At 41.3% G+C, this 21,472-nt stretch overlaps 1 protein-coding gene across 2 annotated transcripts in view; it reads left to right on the top strand.

The window, feature by feature from the left end:
• Positions 1-3,883: 3,883 nt before the first annotated feature.
• The window catches only part of SCAF4 (SR-related CTD associated factor 4), a 49,312-nt gene continuing 31,723 nt past the window's right edge, over positions 3,884-21,472 (top strand). The window contains exons 1-5 of one of the 2 annotated variants that reach the window (XM_084538834.1): positions 3,884-4,217; positions 16,161-16,244; positions 16,874-16,918; positions 18,272-18,433; positions 20,462-20,597. In XM_084538834.1, coding sequence (XP_084394960.1) covers positions 4,188-4,217; positions 16,161-16,244; positions 16,874-16,918; positions 18,272-18,433; positions 20,462-20,597 — 457 coding nt within the window. In that variant the 5' untranslated portion in view covers positions 3,884-4,187. The remainder of the gene's footprint in view (positions 4,218-16,160; positions 16,245-16,873; positions 16,919-18,271; positions 18,434-20,461; positions 20,598-21,472) is intronic. The other variant, XM_084538833.1, reaches the window with a different exon arrangement.

The following is a 21,472-nucleotide window of genomic DNA, read 5'->3' as shown; positions in this document are numbered from 1 at the left end:
CAGCAAACCTTCTGTTTGACTCCAGCACAGAATCACAATGCCAGCCCTACAAGTCTAAAAGTCTAATCCTTAGAGAGTACAGATAAACGGTGACAGAGAGATACGTATTCTTCCCTCAAATACCTATCACTTTCAGGGATAAATTTTAGTGTGGCTTGTATTTGGTGCCAACATTTAGAGAATAATGAAATCCTTCCCCATGATGTGAGGTAGATCCACCCAGAGTGCAAATATTTATAGCTCACAGTAAGCTTACACAGTATTAGTTTAATAAAGACGACAAAACCACAGCAGTATATTGAACCTATCAAGAAAACCAGTTTTGTCTTTCTATAGAATGCAGGACTTCAGGAAATAAAAGTCAAAAGCAGTTGGCCTGTAAACTAAGTTACACCAGCAAATTAGTGATCATGGACAAAATGCTCAGCAGTAACTAATTCCTATCGAATGAGTCAGACAAACACTGATAGCCAGACACAGATAAACAAAGAGCAAGGAACGTGACTTTTTTTTTTTTAAATGGATGATTTCTGTCAATAATTTTGTCAATAAAGATGCAAAACACTTATAATAATTTAGCAGAAGGAGCAAAGTTAGGCTTCTGAACAGCTTGAAAGATCAAGACGACATCAGTACAAGAAAAAAAAAAAAAGAAAAAAAAAGACATCATTATGTAAAACTTCCTAAATGCTCAACTAAGTGAAATTCAGTTAGACTTGTACTTACTTTTGGCATAGAATGACAAGAACTATACTGAATTCAAAAACATTTCAGACCAACAAACTTGAAAATGACTATCATCTGACTAAATGTACGCACAAAAGACAAAAAGAATCATTATTACATCAAGTAACCATAATTTCTTCTCAAGCACAATTTCCACACAGTGGAGTGCATATCTCTTGCCCTTCAGTCAAAAACCAAAAAGCAAGCAAGCTGAATATAACCAAACTCATGCACCATGACAAATCAAAACTGCTAAACATAAGATGTATGGAATAACAAGGAAAAATGATTAAAAATATTTATTATATAAACAATTGTAAGAAATGCTCTACGAGGCAAATTGGACTGCATGATCCTTGAGGCAAAAGCCATCCTTGATATTGTACAAATATATGAAACAATGCTAGGCATCGTGCACTGTATATTTGTACAATGCCTAATGTTATAAAACCAGTTTTAAATAATACACCTGCTGTGAGCTTAAGTATCTCCAAGTGTAGAACTGACAAAAGCACAATGAAAGAACATATTTTTTTATTAAGAAATTACACAATTACCTCCTTTGTCTCAACAAGTAGTCATAATACAAGCAATGGCAAATTTTAATTTCAAACTGCTGAGAATATTATCTTGATGAAGCAGATTTGCTTTGAACAGCAGAACCATAGCCCAATAAAACCTGACTTAAGGCTAAATCCTGATTTCATTAACCTGCTTCACCCTTTCTCACCCCCAAATCCTAACATCCAGCCCCCAGGGAATCAGAATTTCATTCTCAGTGAACAGAAGTTGCCAGGGATAACTCTGCAAGTTCTAAGGATTTCTCTGCACTGAAAGCAGAACCAGGACCTTATTATAGAAAAGATGAACCACAACGGATTTTAGCTAGGTAGTGGAATGAGCACAGAGCTCAGCACAGCAAAGCAAGCACTAACAGCCAGCCCATCCAACAGCAAGGCACTGCACCTACCAGTGCTTTTACTAGAGAATTTTGAAACACATCGGGGTGTACCTAGACTATTTCCCCCCACAGATTATAAAATGTAATTACACAAACACAGTACATACAAAAGCGGATGCTTTTCAAGGAAGATTCATAGAATCATTAAGGTTGGAGAAGACCTCCAAGATCATCTGCTGCAATTCGTAATAAAAACAGCCAAATACATAAATAGCAATGAGGAAACCAGAAAGCATTTAACACTCAGAGGAGTCACTTCTAGAACCTGTAGTGATACTTTATGACAGGCACATACATAATATCAGAAACCTGAAAGGTTTGAATATGCAAAAGAACTGCCAAATTTGATACGAATTTCCAGAACCACTCGCAGCCTTTCCTGTCCTGAGAAGATGGCATTGTGTTTTTTTTTTTTTTTTTTTTTTTTTTTTTCTCTGTACTCTGCATAAGCTACTGATGTTGTGTTAGGGGACACCTTTGTGTTACCAAGTATATACTGAAGGAATCCTATGTTCGGTACTCAGCAATGGCTGACATTACAGAAACAGCTGTCACCAAATAACATCCAGGTTTCAAATCTGAAAATTATTTGCCTGTTCAGGAAGTTGCACCTCATTAACTCACTATCTCTCCCTAAGCCAAGAACCCCCAAGGAAATGGTTCTTACTTCTCCAAGAGCTTTTCAACTGATGTTAGAGCTGGAGAGAGATAACTAACTTTTTCAGTCACTCATCACATACTCCAGTTCTACCTTTGTTTGCATTTTTCAGGTGGCAGGAGGAGCTACCTTGATTTTTGTGAATTTTTGAACAGCAGCATGAGCAAGAATAGTAGTCAAAGCTACATGTGAGGCAATGTGCCATGTCAAAACTAGCAAAAAATAAAATCTCACACAGCAAAGACACTGACACTGGAAGGACAGCATCACCTTCCATTTCTGGTTTTTTCCATCTTGTCAGAAAGGACTGTGAATGCTAGGACTTTCAATATTTTTGATTTCAACCTATAGAAATCAGTGGCATATGGAAGAGCTTTCCATTTGCTACTAGAGCTTATTCAAAAAATTCCTCTGAATAACAGCTGTACTCAAACTGTGCTTCAGAGGTTTCATAGTCTTAGAACAAGAAGTCTCGTTCCTGTCAGCTTTCTTAACTCGAATGTTATAATACTTGTTTTTAAGGAGGAGTAATTCCAGAACAGCCATATATTGATGGAGGAGGAAGGAGACTCCTAAAAGCAATTTGCATTTTATTAAAAACTCAATTAAATACCAGGCAGAGTCCAATTGCGGAACATTAAGTAAAGCTAAATATACTTTCTGTGAGATTTCTGTGACACCCTGCATCCCCTCCTTTCCAATTTACTCCCTAGCTGATGTATCAGACCGAACAGTAAAATTTACTCCCTAACTGATGTATTAGATGAAAGAATTAAATAATATTTAGACTGCCTAGCTGATGCATCAGAGTAAACTGATAGAACATAGCGTATCATGTGGAACTATCCGAATTTCAAATTGCTAACAGTCGTAATGCATTGCTACGGGGAAGTGGTTGAGTCACCCTCCCTGGAGGTCTTCAAAAGACGTTTAGATGTAGAGCCTAGTGATATGGGTTAGCGGAGGGCTGGTTAGCGTTAGGTCAGAGGTTGGACTGGGTGATCTTGGAGGTCTCTTCCAACCTGGGTGATTCTGTGAGTTAACAGTGCACCTAATAAGGGTGCTCTTTAATAGGTGCCGTGGCCATGTGGTGTCCTTGAAAGTGCATTTTGTGGGACGTATAGCTTTCTCACGAACATTAGCTTCTACAGTTGGTGTGAATGCAATCATGGGTGAACCCATGGCTGTGGTGGTATAAAATAGTTGAGTTTGGGACAGAGTTTGTGCTCGTTTTACGATGTGTGGGATCCCCGGCGCAGCTTCTCCCACCACACAGAACACACCACCAAGCGGCGGTTCTTCGAGACAACACAGAAGACACAATTACGGGATTATTTTATTTTTTTTAAAGGGCAATTTTTTTAATGCTAAGCAGTGAAGGAGCCACAGCTCCCTCCTCCCCCCCCCCACCCTCCCTCCCGCTCCCCGCCATTTCCCCTCCCCGGGGGCGGGGCGAGGCGCTGACATGGCGGCGCCCGGGGAGCTCCCCCGGCCGCGGGTCACGTGACGCCGCCCGGGCGCGCGCTCCCGCCGGTGCCCTCCCCTCCCCTCCCCTCCCGCCGGTGCCGTGCCGCCATCCCGGCGTGCCGCGCGCGGCCTGGGGGCGCCGCCATCCCGCGGGGGAGCTGACGGGGCCCTGCCCGCCGCACCGGGAGGCGGGAAGCAGCAGGAGGAAGAGGAGGAGGAGGAGGAGGAGGAGGAGGAGGAGGAGAGGGAGAGGGAGAGGGGGGGGCCGCCCAACGGCCATGCCCGCGCGCAGCCCCTGAGCGGCGCCCGGCCGCCCCTCCCCTCCCCCCCCCGCGCGGCCGCCCGCCCGCCCGCCCGCAGCAGCCAGCCGCCAACATGGAGGCCGTGAACGCCTTCAACCAGGAGGTGGGAGCCGGGGGGCGGCGGGGAGGAGGAGGAGGAGGAGGAGGGAGGGAGGAGGGAGGAAGGAGGGAGGGAGCGGGGGCCCGGCCGCCATCGCTGTGTGTGTGTGTGGGGGGGGGTGCCCCCCCCGATCCCTTCCCTTCCCCTCAGCGCTCGGTTTCCGGCTCTGGGCCGCGCGGGCCCGGCCCGCGGCCTGCTCTCGGGAAGGGCCCGGTAACGCCCGGCCGGCGGCCTGCGGGGCTCAGGGAGCGCGGGGAGGGGGGAGGCCGGCAGGGAGGGACGGGGAGAGGGCACGGCGCCGGCGGGCCGCGACACGGTGCGCCGTCAGGGGCTGGGAGCCCGCTCCCCGCACGGACACAGGGCCCCCGCCGGCCTCTGGGGGCTCCTTGTGGTGCTCTCCACGGCCAGGTTTTGTTCCCAAGCCGTGTGGAACAAGATGGACAACGGCCGGCTCGGCGGGCTGTGTGAGGCAGCGCTCCGGCCCCTCATCGATAAACTTTTCGGCCTAAGCCAGCTCCTGGCTGCACCGCGCTCGGCAGATCTGACTGCTGCGGGTCAGGTGTGGGCGACAAAGCACGGCCGTCTGCCTCGCGAACAGCCGGCTAAAAGTAAGGCAGGACCTCTCCCGCAGCGGGGAGCGCGTCCTGAAGGTTGCCGAGCGTGTTTGCCGAACGGAATGGAGAAAAATGGCAGGCTCCCCTCATGTGATGAAGTCATGCTGTGTAAAGTTCACTCCCTGCAACTGCTTGTCACACACACTCGGCCGAAAATCCACTCCTTGTTAAACAAAATGCGTATATTTAACAGCACAAAGTGAGAAATGGAGAGCACGGGTGTCCTGTGAACAATTTTTTTCATTTGTGCACGTTACGTGTTGAACCAGGCGTACAAAAAAGTGTACAAAAACCCTTCCCAAATACATTAGAGCAGAATGGCACACGTGCTGCATCTCCGGTTTGCATGCAGAAATTTTGTTAGCTGACTAAATATAAGCAAATTCTAGCAGCTGATCACTTCTACCTCCTTCATTTCAGCATGTTTCTACCTGATAAAACCTAATGGTACAGTGCTTCGTGCTTCTCATACAATAAAAACCACTTTTTTTTTTTTTTTTTTTTTTTGCTGATTTGGGGGTGAAAGCATGTGCGACTTTAGAGTCGACATCCATGTGCCTTGGTATTCTGTGACTAACCTCAGTTTCAGAAATAAATAGGCATGTTTTAATTAATGCATCCTCCTTTCAGATGAAGCAAAAGCATAATTATTTTGTTCGATACAATCAGAAATTTATTGTGTAATTTATTGTGTAAGCTGAAAGGTATTGAAACGCTGGATTTTATTTCAGTGTCAGTTATGGAGAAGAAAACTACTTGGAAGAACTCCTCTTCTGCAATCACTTGCACGTATGAGTGGCTCCATAGGACTGCTTGTGCATAGCATGTTAATAAATCTATTTTTTTTTTTTATAATTACTGTGCTGTACTTGCAAGGTGTGTTTATGGTGTTAGCTAAGGACATAAAGTTCTTCAGCTGTCCTTTTAGCTTTACAGAACGTATGCTGCCTGAAACTGCACCCAAAACAATGCAGATTAAAATAAAGTTCGAGACACCTCATGCTTTTTTTGAGGAGGGAAGGATTTACTTCAAACACTGTTCCTTTTCTGGGTTTTCTCACTGAAAGCGGAGGAAGGGCAGTTTTACAAAAATTGTCAATGTTCTCACAGGGTGGTGGGGATGGGGCAGGCTGGCGAGTGTGTGAGGACTCATTTTGTCTGTAGGACTGGACTAAAATGCATGGATGATGTAAGGACTGCAGAGGTATTAGTCTGTGCTAACCAAATAATTATTTTATTGAGAGTAAAACAGTTTCAACAACAAAGATCAGGGTTGTCCCCAAATACCCTGTAGGTCAAGGATTCCTCAACTTACGGTCTGACAGTTGTACAATACCATTGTAGAAAGGGACTTGTGGTTTTATAATGGCAACTTCAACTGCAACAGCCGTGGGTTTGCTTCTGGACTTGCCATGTATGCTGGAGGGGAGGCATTTCCAGCTTTGCTGTCCCTTCTGGGGTGGAGGTGGCAGCTGCCGGATCTCAGCCATTCTGAGTGCCAGCAGAGACGTGCGCTACTGCTTCAGGTGGTCTTACGATCTTTTGGGATCTGGGGGGCAAGTTTGGTGATTACAGTGACTTCTGAAATGGTGGGAGGTCCAAGCTCAAGTCATGTAAATTAGGCATCCTCTGGGCTGTTACATTGGTCTCCTCCTCTCAAAAAAGGGAAAAGCACCAGCAACATCCTTATTAATGCAATTTGTACTGTTTGCTTTGCCTGAAGCTGGTCACCCGGTCCTGTACGAATCATTCCTCGTTTTGGCTGACTCCGGTTTCGCTCAGAAGTTCAGGTTTTGGCCTATGAGTTACAGGCTTCTGACTGTATACGATCATGTTGCAGTGAAGTAACAAGTTTCTGCCTGTCAGCTAATTGTGATAAGTATGCGATCTTAGCTGCCCATCTGAATCGGGAGGTGAAACTTCAATACAGAGCTCTGAGCTTGCATGTTGTGCTTAGCAATTGTGGCAAGCTACAAAAGAACACTCCGAGTCCATTCGAGTCCATTCGTTTGGCTCTGGTGAGGGGTGGTAACTTACAGGGGTTGCGCAATTTGATCGTGTTTGATCGAGTTGCCCATTCCTTCAAGTCCTGTTCTGTGTACCTCTGTTTTGAATGCAGGCTTACCTGTCGGTGTGCCTCTAAAACTCTAATTTTTATAATGAGCGGGCACATTTTTTTGTATTCAGTGGACACGTTTGCTGCTTTGCTTTTATCCGTCTGCACTCCGAGCAGGTATTACTGACTGAATAGGTAGGATTTGACAGTTATGTAGTACAGTATATTTTCCCCGAGGAAATTAGTTCAAAATGTGTCTTGGAAGAATGAGTTAGAATTCGTGTATTTTTTGATGTATATGGTTTGTTACATTAACAGCGCGGTGTAAGTAAATCACAAAAGGTAATTTGATAATGGTACAAAACTTAGATCCGTCTTTAAGAAAGCAAGTGAGTATTTTTCTAAAACAATACAAACACATCTGCCACGGTTCCTGAATGTTTTAATCCTTGTCGTGTTTGAATTTAGGGGATATATGTTTCCCTTTCATTACTCTGAAAAAATTGGAGCCTAAGGGTTATAAAAGTCTGAGACCAGAAGTAGAGATTTCTTTACAGTCTTGGTGGAAGTGGGATAAAGCCAAGTCTGCTATTTTGTAATCTTATATTTGTATTGAGTAATGCAATATGTTCATTTAATCATATGTCTCAGGTTGGGAGCAGGTAATCTCGACCACTACAACAGCTGATAGCCCCCTAGATCACAAACGGAATAGATATTTTGTGGGCAGCTCATTTTAAGTTCCAGTTGCAGCTTTCTTCTTTACCATTTATCTTTAGTCAGTGAACCAGTCAGTTGTATTTTTGTTCCGTACAGCTATCTTTCGCTGGTGGTAGACAACCTTTTGCATGTTCTGTTACAATCCCCTTCCCCCAATTGTTTTCTTCTTCTTTTTGCCGTTGCCAGCAAGCTCCATCTCCCTCTGTGAAGAGGGAGGCATTCAAAGGTTTTAGCTCTGGTGAGCGAGGTGTGGGTAACCTGCATTCTCTGTTGCTCCCTCTTCTTCCCCTCCCCACCCCAGTGCCTGCAGACTGAGGTTAGTCGGTTTCATAGTGGTTCTTCGGCAATTTACTGAAACTCACCAGTCCTGGTTAGATTCCCTCTGATGTAAGGCAAAGCAGGAAGAACACAGCTGCCAATATCTGTGGTTGGAGGAAAGACAAAGGTCCCAGTCTTCTGTGCATTTTGCATCCCCCTTTGTCTCTCTCAGAAAACAGTGAAACCTTCTGCAGCTGACTAAAATATGTCCTATGTTCCAGAAGGTGCTATAGGATGTATTTTTAAGTGAGCATTGTCTTCCACGTGTCCTGAGAGAGCCGCTCAAGCAGCCCTTCAAATGATGCTTGGATGGTGTAGAGGGCAAGAAGGGTAAGAGAGTGCTTCTAGAGTTTTAGACTGAATTTAGTCCTCCTTAGTGGGTGACGGAGACCGAAATCATTGCAGAGGCAGTGTGCAGCTCTTTGGGGACACAAGTTGCTTTGTTGCTTTTATGACTGCATCCTGTTAGTTGAAGGATCATCATCATTCTGATTGTGAAATATCGGTGTCTGTTTCTTCTGGACTAAACCATTTCCAAGAATATGGAAATCTGTGATGTCTCATTTGAAATTCTTGGAAAGAGAAGAAATGAGATGAAAAGCTTTTCAGGAGATGTGCTGGACTAGTAAACGTAGCACTGACACAAAGAGGCAGATCAGTTTCAAAAACATTTGTGTAGAAAATAAAGTTTTTGTCTGTGTGCTTTTATGCTCTCATCTCCATTTGACTGTATTTGGTTTTTTTTTGGTCAAGATTTTTCTGCCCAGAGCTTCTGAATTTGTGAATGGTCTTCCTAGGCTGTAGGAATAGCTTAGTGGATCGAGTATTCTTTTTGCTGGGCTTCGTATCTGATCAAAGTTAAATCTCGCTTTATTTTCCAAGGAATACAGGCTGGCTGCCATAAATGCTATGGTGATCTCTGATCTTCTGTGACACCTAATACTTGGTATGCTTCACAGCTGATGGTTAAGAATTTAAAACTTACATTGATCCTCTGAGACACGGCGTAGGAGCAGAAGTTTGGTAGACATCGTTATCTTTCTTAGCAGCCGAAGGAAGAACTGGGTGAGACCTTGGGAAGAAAGGAAGCAATGAGTTTTATAGGGGAAGGAAAATGTGTTTAACTGGTTTTCTTTGGACCCATGTGTATTTTTTTTGAAACATCTGACCTCTTAAAGATCTAGCCGTGAATGATCTTGTTAACAAAGCACCATTACTGTTATTGTGCTGTTTGTGCTTGGTAGTCATGTCTTCTACAATCCATTTTTCTCTAAGTGCGTGAACAAATACCTATGCTATATGTGTGTAAGTGACTTATAAATTGTCTGTCTCCTGTGGTTTCTAAATGTGTAAATATATTTCAAAAAATAACAAGTGAATATGCAGAGTAATGACTGTATCGTGTGTGTGAAGCCTGCTTAAAGAAATGCTCTTGGACACGTGAGACTTGCTAAAATTGTTGAGGGCGTGTTAGACTCCTCTATTACAATTGGAGAAGGAAGTTCGAGTGAGAATATTTTAACAAAGACCCGAGTGCTTGATACCCACTAAACACTGCATTTCTTTTAGTAGGTTATGCGTCTCCTGCTCCTTTTCTGTCAGTTTTATTTAGTGAGTATATAATATATGAACTGAGCCGTACCTCCGTATTTGTAAATAGATCTCTTTATAGCAAAGAGACTTAAGCGGGAGAGCAAAGCCAGAGAAGTCAGCATTACTTAAAAGGTATTTATCTTCCTAATATGTTAGCTGGTGCTTAAAACAGATAAACAGACTTAAGATCCGGCATCAAGCTCAAAACACAACGAAGATTGTAAGCCTGATTTTTTTTTTTTTTCCTTCTGTGCCGCTGGGGTAAGTCTCACAGGATGTCACTGTTTCATGTCTTCCCTAGTAGTTTCAGTTTTGGGAAGTGTGTGAGCTGTTTCTATTCTTTGGCTATTTGTCTTAGGGTAGAGTAGAAGAATTCAGTTGGAGAGGACCTACAACAGCCATCAGGTCCAACTGCCTGCCTGCTCCAGGGCTAACCAAAAGTTAAGGCACGTTACTGAGGGCATTGCCCAAATGCCTCTTGAGCACTGACGGGCATGGGGGCACCAACCACCCCTCTAGGCAGCCTGTTGCAGTGTTTGACCACCCTCACGGTAAATACATGTTTCCTCATGTCCAGCCTGAGCCTCCCCTGGAGCAGCTTTGTGCTGTTCCCATGTGTCCTGTCATCGGTGAGCAGGAGCAGAGGCCGGCACCTCCCTCCCCACTTCCCCTCCTCGGGGAGGTACAAAGCAATGAGGTCGCCTCTCAGCCTCCTCTTCTCCAGGCTGGACAAACCCAGTGTCCTCAGCCCCTCCTCACGGGACATGCCTTCCATCCCTTCTGCCAGCTTCGTTGCCCTCCTCTGGATACTTTCAAGGATCTTAACATCCTTTTTGTATTGCGGAAGCAGAACGGCACAGAGCATTCAAGGTGAGGCTGCACCAGCACTAACTATAGCGGGAGAATCGCCCCTTTTGAGCGGCTGGCTGTGCCGTGTGTAACACACCCCAAAATGCAGTCTGCCCTCCTGGCTGCCACACTGTTGGCTTACACTGAGCCAGCTGTCGACCGGCACCCCCAGGTCTCTTTCTGCTGAGCCACTCCTCAGCCGCTCCTCTCCCAGGCTGTGCCTGTGGCCAGTGCTTCTCCGTCCCAGGTGCAGCTCCTGGCATTTGCCTGTGTCAAATCTGATGCCGTTGCCGATTGTCCAGTGCTCCAGCCTGTCTAGGTCCTTCTGCAAGGCCTCTCGTCCCTCTGGGCATCTGTTCATCTCTTCTGGCATGCACACATCACTGCCTGAGTTTGATTTTTTTTTTTTTTTTTTTGTACTGAATTCAGTAATAAAGTGAAGCTGATAGTATTCCTGCATTTCATCCTTCTTGATAAGCTACGCTGTGCCAGACGTGCTGCCTTTTTAGGGTTCTAAGGTAGGGCTGTGGGTAAACTTCCAAGTAGAGCATATCTCTTGTGTTTCAAAAAAAACCCACCCCAAAACAGTTTCTCATGCTTCTTTGTAAAATAAACCCTCGAAAGACATTAATGGTCAAATAGCAGAAATCAGTAACTTGGTTTTTGGAAGACTATTTTGAGCAACCTGATCAAATGGGAGGTGTCCCTGCCCATGGCAGACGGGTTGGAATCAGATGGTTTTTAAGGTCCTTTCCAACCCAAACCGTTCTCTGATCCCCTAGGCCATCATCCTGTTCCTTCTCGCATTCCCTACGTCTCCTGCTGCACCTCACTCTACACCTTCGGTATGAACCGGGGCAGGTTGGACAGTCTGAGTTGGAAGGCCCTGTTAGTTTGCTCAGTTCTGCCACATGTTTTCCAGTATTTCTGCATTTTACATTGATCTGGGGGGACGTTTACTGGCTCGCCCTTTAAACAGTGTGCAGAACAGGTCATCACCTTTTTACTCTCTGCTGAGCTTTAAGGAGCGGCTCTTTTTTCTGTTATTTAGTCGCATTTATTAGTCTGAAAATGAGCAGGTGATTTTCCTCCCTCTGAGATTCCTGGCTTGAGAGGTATTTTATTCTGTACATCCATACTGTTATGGGAAGTATGCAGAAATATTCTTGAATGAGTATTTTGTATTGTGGTTTGAGTTTAGTAGGCTCTTCATTCTTTTTTTTTGGTAGTACATGGGTTGATACAGAGCAACAAAGAAAAGATCCTTTAAAAACATGGTGCTTTTAAAAACGTGCTGCCACAGCACACAGACTGTCAGTTACACAGAGGGAGGTTCCAGAAACGTTTGCAAATTCTTAAATTGAATGGTGTCCTAAGCCAGAGCTTGTGTACAACAACCGAGCATTTTTTCCATACTACTTTCAACAGGTAAGATGGTTTTAACTGACACAGGGAACTTTTCTAAAGACCTTTGATGATGATCTTGATAGCACTTTGTGGCTAAGCCCTTTTGTTAGTTACTCTACGTTGTTTTTCCCTTGTCTGTGAAAAGATCCACACAGATGGCAGGATACAATTCTTCTTAAACTACTGAAATTTGTAAAAGTAAACAAAAATACAAGTCTTGAGTAGTTCTTGGGTTTATTAAAAGAAGGTTTCACTTCATTTCTTCTCCCTTGCTGCCTCTTGCCCTGTTGTGCCCCCCATCCTTGGCAGTGGGATACCCATTTGACTCCTGATTGCCAGGTGAGCTGTCTGGGGTCAGTAGCCTCTGCTTGTTCCTTTAAACAGCAGTGTCACTGTACAGGGAAGGAAGGCAGGGAGCAGCTACGAGCTGTTTCTTTTCCCCAAACATGCGGTTATGGTTGGTAGGAATGTGGTGGTGAGAGCAGCAAGTCATTTCCGAGCAGGTCACAGGCTCTGCTCTTGGAGGCAGCCTGCTGGAAGTGCCCTAAAAGCTAAGCTTTCGCACCTAGGCTGCTTCTTGAATTGCTCGTAGTGCACTTTGAGGAATTAGATGTTGCAGTATTCTTGGAAAAAGACACCTCTGAAAATACTTTTTTTTTTTTTTTTTTTTTGGGCATATATTGGTTCTGAGAACGTGTATGAAAAAGGATTTAAGTCTAGTTGAACAGAATAGTTGAACATAATACTGAACAATTTCCCTTTCTGACAGAAAATTCACAAGGAACTAGTAAGGCTGTTTAAATTTTAGGTTTATCCTTCTTTACAACACCGTTTTGACATGTGCAACTATTATAGTGAGAATTAAGTAAAAGCCAGGTTTAAAACACTTATTTGGTAATCTAAAATCATAAGAAAATCCAAAAGGCGAGGAAGGTTTGGTGTGCCATTCAAAAAGCTAGCTGTGTGTGTGAAGAGAGAGCAGAGTATGTATGCAAGCATGTGTGTGTGTATGTGTGTTTAGGTATAAAACTATTTTCATCTTAATCTGATAGGTGTTTCAGCTCTAGTTCATCCTGGGCTGTCTTCTCTGGAAATATCTGCCTGTACTGACCTCATTGCTTTTACTGTGTTTTTGTTGCTCTTGCCCAGAGTGCTGTCTGTAACAGCAAATGAACAATTTGCAGTCATCTGCTCAGTCCTGTTCTCCCAAAGCTTCTGTTTATTCCTGCCTTATTAGCCTCAGCTCCAGCCTCTCGTGTCCTTTAATTAATGCCTTCTTGAAGCTACCATGTTGTTTATTGCATCCTCCCTGGCTACTTCACTGCATCTAGCTGGTTTCCCTTCTTCCTGCCCTCCAGCACTTCTGTGCTCCTTGCGATTTTTTCCCCCAGTTGTAACATCATTCTTGGGATACCTTTTCAGACACCATATTTTTCCTTTTTTTTTTTTCTTTCCCTCTTTTCTGCATCTTGTTTATTGTCATGTCCTGCTACGAGCTCTCCCAGTTTCCTGGTTCTCTCCTGTGGTGTTCCTGAAGAAGGAGCGCTGAAGTGCTGCTTTCACACTGGCTTCTTTGTTCTGGGAACAGGGGCTGCCTCCTTTTTCTGCAGGGCTGGTTGCTTCGTGGTGCGTAAGGGAAAGGATATGGAGTGCCGGTCTTAAAATGTTGGCTCCTTTTTCTCCTGCTCCACCTCATTTTTCAAGCCTTCTGGTGGTCTGTTTGTGGGTGTTGGGTTCTTTGTTAGTTTTGTTTTTCATTGCATCTTGAAACAGATTTTCCATAGTTTTAATGTAAGCATTGGCTTTGTTCATCTTGAGCCTTTGCACTTACTCTATAGAAAATTATAATTCAGAATTGAAATTAAAACGCAGACACCTCTCTCCTTCTGTCTTTTATCAGACAGATTTTATTTGGCCATATTGTGATTTGTCAGCAAGCAGAGATGTTAGCTGAAGTGTGTCTTACAGCTTGAATGGTTTTAAAATGAAATATTCTGGCACTGGAGCTTGCCTTTTATGGAGATTTGTAACGAAAAGCCATGGTTATGACTTGGTGTTGGTGTTGGAAGGGATATCTAGCTACCGCTCTCTTGAAGGACAATTTTTCTTCATTCCTATCTCTTGGATTAGGAATACAATTGAAAATATACATACATATATTCCTGCTTACCCTTTATGTTTGATTGGTGTCAAGCTTTCATTTTGAACTGCTGAATTAATACGTTGTCAGTTTACTTGCCTTCAAAAAATTGGCTGTAATTTTTTTTTGCCTTCTGCATAAACACACTTTTTTTTTCCTTTAACTGAGACAACAGGTAAATCTGTGTAAGTTGGTCACTTCAAAAATATCTCAAAACTTTAAATTCATAGAAAAATAAGGGCGATTTATAAATGACTTCTTGCTTTTCATTGCACTGTCAAATGAAGATATTCTGCACTTTGTTCTGTGGCAGGCAATTCATTACATTTTTGACTTAGTATTCAAGGGTTTTAGTTTTCCTTTATTTCATTGTGACAAACAAAACCACTGATGTAATGCAAAACTTTCTTCTGTGATTTGTGGGGAAAAATTCAAGGTAAAAATGATTGTGTAGGAAATATTGAAGATCTGTTCCTTGCATTACAAAAAACGTGACAATATGAGGATTCTTTCTGCATTTAGTAAGCCATGACTTAGGTTTAAGCTCAATTAAATTAAGCAAATTAAGTTCATGGGAAGAGTAGAAAATAGTATTTAGTGGGCTGAGAGCACCTAAGTATGAGGTGTGATTAGGAAGGAGGAGTTAAGAAGTAGTACTGGAACATCCTGGCTTCTGTTTCTGCCTGGAAGATGGGAAAGAAGATTGGAGAAAACTGTTCTGACACGCCAACGTGGATTGTGCTTCCAGGTCTGCAGACGAGCAGGGTAGAAGCAGTCACAGTACGCCATAAAACCATAGCGTAGCATATGGTGTAGTTTCAGCACTCGGCTATTTTTACGATGGGAAATTACAACAGCAGCTTATGGAGTACATGGAGTTCAGTGTAGATCCAGGGTAGGCAGGCTGGGCTGGGAAATGGTGAAAGGTGCACGGTATTTTGGTGTCATGTGTGTGCGTGTGCAGCACATGCTGCTGGTGCCTGACTGGAGGACTGGTGTTGAAAAACAGCCCTTCCAAAATCTCTTATCTCCGTGTTCTCGTTAAAAACTCTACACGCAGCAAATTAGAGTAAGAAAATTACGCCATTGAGATGGTGCTGGGGACCTGAGGAGAACACGGTGCTCTTTCCTCGGCTCTGTGGTGCCAGCTGGGACAGTTCTACATCGAGGTTTTAGTTTCTTTCAGTTTCTGAAATGTTCGTGCTTCCAGTGTCATGGAAGTGTCACTGGAAGACCAAGTGGTGTTTTTTTTCTCAATGCCTATACTGAAAACTTTGTGAGACCATTTTGTAATAAAATTTCTCATGTGAGATGCAAGTCACACTGATGCCATTTGTGAATATGAAGTGCTTTCAGTGAATTTAGACTTGAAAAAAATAACAACTTGGATCCTGCATTACTAGAAATTCATTTTTGTGCTTAACTTTCTTAACAGACCAGCACTTGGGGTTCTTAAATTCTGGTAGGATTACAACTTTTTGATATACTGTACCTGGGCTATGCTTAAAGAACCTAGGGTATAATTATTCTTTAAGTCCAGCTCACAGAGTGCCACAAATTGCCATCTCTGTTACGACTAGTCGCTTCTGAAAGCTTTGTCCTTCAGGATCTAACTTTTCCACTGGGCAGCATTAGGATGGAGAACAGTGCAGTGGATTCTACAGAACAGCTGGTGCAGTTAATTTTAATAATAATATGGGATGTTTGTAGCAAACCAAGTGTCTTCGTTAAAGACATTAGCAATGTCTCTATATATAGCAGGATAATTTGAAAACTTAGCATTGATTTAATGGCCTTGATGGATGAAAGTTGGCATGCTTCTATGCAAATTGTTTTAAGATTATATCAGTCTAGCTATCTGTAGGGATGTCCTAACATTTCTATTTTTTAAGGAGACATTCAGGCTAATTTAAATCAAGACACGGTTAATTGATTTATATTGCTTCTGTAAAAAAGTTCCTATACTGTAAGCAGGTACCTGTTTTTAGACGTAAGTGGGACTTTGACCAGTGGGCCTTATCTTGCAAATTGCTGAATATGGGCTACTTCGCAAGGAAGACAGCTTTGAACATTGCCTAGAAAGATCTGCTTGGTAGTCTTGTTGTTTTAAAGGCCAACCAGCATTGCGGTGATACGTAACGTGGAACATCTGTAATCAATCAGTTGTCTGAAATGTTGTCTTTTTGGGTAACAGCTTAAACTTCATAACACATTTTTAATATTTGTTTGTGTTTTCTTTTTCTCTTCAGCTCTTTTCATTGATGGAGATGAAACCTCCTATTTCCCGAGCAAAAATGATTCTCATCACAAAAGCTGCCATTAAAGCTATTAAGGTAAGGTACAATAGCCTAAAAATAAAACCATAACAGTAGCAATGTGTTATTGTTTTACTTCTAAGCAAATGCATCTCCAGACTTCCCAGTCTTAGCTTCATGGATGTTTTATTCTAGCTGGCATTAAGAAACAAGTGGGTGGTGAGCATCATCTCCTGGTTTTAGACTAGTAGCATAATGCCAGCTTCATTTTTTGAATCATTGCTTTTTAATGCCACCCACTCTAGTGTTATGATTTCTGTGTAATAAAACTTTAAATGTTGCAGCATGCAACTGAGTCGTAACATATTAAAACATATTGAACTCGCTTGTAAAGTAAATCCAGAAAGTTCTCACTAATACTCAAAAAGCAGGATGTCTTTTGTGTACATATTGAAACACTTCTGTAGAAAGGATGGCTTGTGTCTGTCTGTTCTCCCTGTGAATTTTTTTCTCCATTAGCTATAGAGCTTGATTAATTCTAACATGCTTCTTTCTCGAATGTGATTTCAGTATTTTATTTGTAGTCCTTCCTAAATGATAGTAAGCACAGAGTTAAAACGTTTCTAAAATGGTGTCACTGTCAAGTAGTTGATAAATTATTTGTATTAATTGTATGTATTAATGTATTAATTGTATTTATTTTTCAGCTCTACAAACACGTTGTCCAGATTGTAGAGAAGTTTATCAAAAAGGTAATTTAAAAAAAAAAAAAAAAAAAAACACTTGTCTGCATCTGTTACTCCATATTATTAATAATGCTGGTAAATATCCAAAAAGGCTACTGTTATTCAGGGATTGACGGAAGCAATTCATTTTTTTTAGGGTTTTATAGGTTTTATATGTTTTGATATCTTTTTGAGTATATAATCTCCTCGTTTGAATCTTCCATACTACATTCGGAAGAGGAAGAAAAAAAGTATTGTAAAACTCCCCCCTTCTCCAATCACCAACTAGGGAGGAAACTAACAATGCTGAACTTGAAACTGATTTTCACTGGTAAAAATAATGCATATTTTAGGAAATACAATTTTTATACTTGCCTAGGCATGTAGAACAACAGGCTAGAATGTAATGATTCACTGAAAGGAAACTCGCATACTGCCTAACATAAGTTCCCCTGAGTGAACAGAAAAAATACTTTTTCATTTGTGGAAGAGAAGAACTTGCAGTTCTTTTGCAAGTTGCTTTAAATACCAGAACATAGAGTTAGTTGATGGAAGAAGTCCAGAGCGTTTGAGTGTAAGGTAGCTTGACAACACAATTGTGACAGTCTGTACAGGAAAGTAGTAGATCTGTTGTTTTCAAGCTAAAGATGCTTTAAAAGCAGAGATAGGGAAGGTGAAGGCTGCTTCAAGCTAGGCAGGCATATTTTACTCTGTTCCAAATGTTAAAGCATTTTTTTCCTTCTGTCTCGATTTCTATCAACAAAAGTAAAGCATTGAAAGGATTCTACCTAAGCATGATACAAAAGTCTTTTCTGTATGCACGCGCAGCTGTAACTTGTGTTTCTATAAAAATGTTAGCACCCCATTTTTCCAACTTAATGAAAATAACAATAACTTTTTACACAATGTAGTATATAAATTGAAAGTTTTTTCAGATTAAGATTCTTAATGATGCATAATACCAACTTCTTTCAGTACAGTAAAATAGAGTCTATATCTTTTTGTAGAAATTTGTATGTGAACATGATATTACAGTTCACTTTTTGTTGTCCTTAACAACTATTACTGTTGAATCTATTTAAATACTTGTTTTCATTTAAAAAAAAAAATCTGCAGAAAAACGTTTTTTTTGGTGGTGCTGCCATAAACATTAGATCTGTGATCAGTTTGAAATTCATCATTCTGTTTGCTTTTATACCATACATGATCTACATAGACTGAAGCCTGTATGGTTTTCGAAACAAATGGTAATTGCGTTGACGTGGTTTTTTTTCCCTACCTTAATATACTAAGTGTAGATTCCTTGTAGGGAACTGAGGTGAATGCATGCCATCTTCTTAGTATCACTGGCTAAAGGACATTTTTTTTGTGTGTTTTCAGTGCAAACCAGAATATAAAGTCCCTGGATTGTATGTTATTGACTCTATTGTTCGTCAGTCTCGTCACCAGTTTGGAACGGACAAAGATGTCTTTGGGCCAAGATTCTCTAAAAATATTACTGCCACATTCCAGTATTTGTATCTCTGTCCATCTGAAGACAAGGTACAGCTATGATTTCTTGTGTTGTTGTGAATTGATAAGTGTTCTTGTGACATTTATATTTACAGGAAAGCTAATTTGGTGATTCTCTATGTCCTTGTAGTGCCTATTTATTATATGAGATGGTAAAACATGGCGAGAAAGATTGTCAATGGCAATAGTTAAATGGAAGTTCTAAGTTATACCCCCCAAAAAAAACATTTTGCCTAAATTCATCACTTTTGCTCTGTGTATGCAGACACACGAACATTGTGAGTGTGTGAGACTATGCCAAAACTTTTCTTCTTAGTGTGGAGGGTGGTGTCTCCCACAGAAAGGTGTTGTAGAAGTGCCAGAGTTGTAGCAAGTGATGGTTCTGCTCCTAGACCTTTCCTAATAAAATGACTATCTTTATTTCTGCAGTCTTGACACATCCCGCATTTGAGAATTTAATTGCTTCTCTCCATTGTGAAGACTTATTTAAGGCCTCAGTTTTCTTAGTTTACCCTTAGTTTCTTAATGGTCCCAGTTGCTACCAACAGAAGATGGCTTTTATGCCCTCTGTTGGAACACATTCAAAAGGCTGCCGGGATAAGTGCATTTTAGGAGTTGCCAGTTGGTTTGCAGAAAATTGCTTACTCACTGCAACACTAAGAGCAAAATATTCTTTTTCTAAGTGACTTTTTTCTAACTTCCTACCTAAGCTGTTGAAATGTTTTGATACTCTGTTTTCTAGGATGGAAACTGAAGACCTTTAGACTGAGTCTGATACTCTGACACTTGATGCGTGAATGCCTAGAACCTAAACAAAAAATGACCTGTAGATGCAGAATAACCATGGCTGATATCAAAAGTGAATGAAAACTGTATTTTTAATAGCCTTTTCGTAAGATTATTGTGGGATTGAAATTAGTACGTGATTTTCAAGCCTTTCAGAGAGATAGAATAGTTGAGGCCAGAAATGCTGCTGTCCTGAAGTTTAACTATTCTTCAGTCCAAAATTTTGTACAAAAATAGCCATTCCAAGTTTCTGTCTAATTGATACCATTGTAGAAATATTTTGTTAAATTCTTCAATCATTTAGCTTATGACAGTACCAGTGGATTTCTATGGGTGTATGTAACTGAACACAGTAAGACATTTGACTGTTGAAACAAGAACAGAATCAACTCATTCTTGGAAGCTGCGTTAGAACTGAGAAGTACTTAAAATGTATGTGTGTAAGTCAGATGACTAAGTATATAAAAAGGATGGGTATGCCAAGTTTAAATATAACGTTTATTCTGATTTCTGTCTGTTTGTATGTTATACCTGAAGCAGCACATCTAGTTAGGTATTATTGATTAACGCTAGGGTAAAGAAAGACTACGTTCCAGCTTGTTCCTTAAGGTTTATTTTTTTATTAAAAAAAAAAAAAAAAAAAAAAGAACAAGCTTAAAATAACAGCTGTCAGTCAGAGGTTCTAATTTAATCTTCCTTCAGTGATCAGTTAGAGAATTTTCCACCCGCTTTCCTGATCTTTTGAATGCTGATAGAGATGAGTTTTCTGGTGCCAACATAAAATTGGTTGGGTTATTTGAAAAAATTTCAGTCTTCACTAACTTTGAAACTTTGTTCTAGTATTTTATGGTCTGATTGCCCCTCTCTCCACTGGGCTTTCCTAGCTCATCTTCATTTTCTGTCTTGTAACATTTGTTGCTTGTTTCACTCCTTTATGACTGTCTGTGAAGAAATGGTAGTGGGGCTGATGTGACTTCTGCTGCTGCTGTTTTATCAAACTGGATTTTGTGATGGGCTAGAACAGCTTTAGAAAAATGGCACAAGGGGATAATAAGTTGGCAGGTTGTATCTTTGCTATATGCAAGGTCTTGCTGACCTGTGTGACAACACAGAGGGTTAGTTAAAAGGTATGCCCAATTCTGCTGAACTACTGGACTGATCAACCCTTTCTTCTCAACATTAAAAAAAAAAAAAAAAAAAAAAAAGATGAATTTGGAGTTTGTGAATTAGGGAAGCTGTATTTAGCGTTGATGTCTGCTTTTGTTTCGACAGAGTAAAATAGTCCGTGTCCTGAACCTTTGGCAGAAAAATGGTGTTTTTAAAATTGAGATCATTCAACCCCTTCTGGATATGGCAGCGGGAACTAGTACTGCTGCTCCAATGACAGAAAATGCTACTAATAATGAAGGTATGAATGACATCATGGCTTTTGCTACCTCTTTTAGAAAGGTGAATGGTGTTAGAAACATTCGTGCTTTCACGTTAAAGTGCTACTAGTAGTTTCAATAGGAATGTATTAATAAAAATTCAACTTTGCTGTCACAACTATGTGGGCCAGCTGTAGTCAGTACTGATACTGTACTTTAGAAGTTATCAGGATGTGAATGATCATTTTCAAAATACCCCAAGTCAATACTGTGTGAATGCATATGGATACACACGTTTTCCATAAAGATGACTTAATGTTCACTCTTAAAATAATCTTTTCTTTAGTCTGAAATATTTTTCTGTTGCTTCTTAGTTTTATAATTCTCATGTCCCTTTTTCTTAATGTTAGAATCATGCCATAAAGCATGATGTTCAACATAAGAGCTTACACTGAATCATCTTAATGTCTGAAAGCAATAGCTGTTAATCTCTTTCAGTGAGAAACCCCGAAACATTTTATGCTGGTGTTTCAAATCCAAATTCCTGAACAGTAAATTTAAGACTGGTGGTAGGCTTTTACATGGACTACTGGTAGAAAACCACTGAACTAAAGAGTAAAGTAATGACTGCCTTCTCACAGTATTTTCACTGACCTATTTTATGCCACATAAAAAGCTGGTAGTGAGGTTACTGAATTGTGGAAGAACAGATGCTTACCACAAATCCCTCTTTCTCTGGGGGACCTTCTTTTTGAGTTTCTGTATTTTGGTCTTAGTTTTTGTAACCACCGTATTTGCTGCACTAGTATATGTTGGAATAGGACTGACAAAAATGTAATAATGTGAATGAGGTGAGGTGGCACTCAAAATAATGATGCACAGTAGCATAAATGGAATCTTCTCCAGTCGTGTTCAG

The sequence above is a fragment of the Aythya ferina genome (genome assembly GCF_964211825.1).
Source record: "Aythya ferina genome assembly, chromosome: 1".
NCBI classification, from domain to species: domain Eukaryota; kingdom Metazoa; phylum Chordata; class Aves; order Anseriformes; family Anatidae; genus Aythya; species Aythya ferina.
Note: the sequence above shows the minus strand (reverse complement) of the source record. Positions and strands in the feature narration are given on the sequence as shown.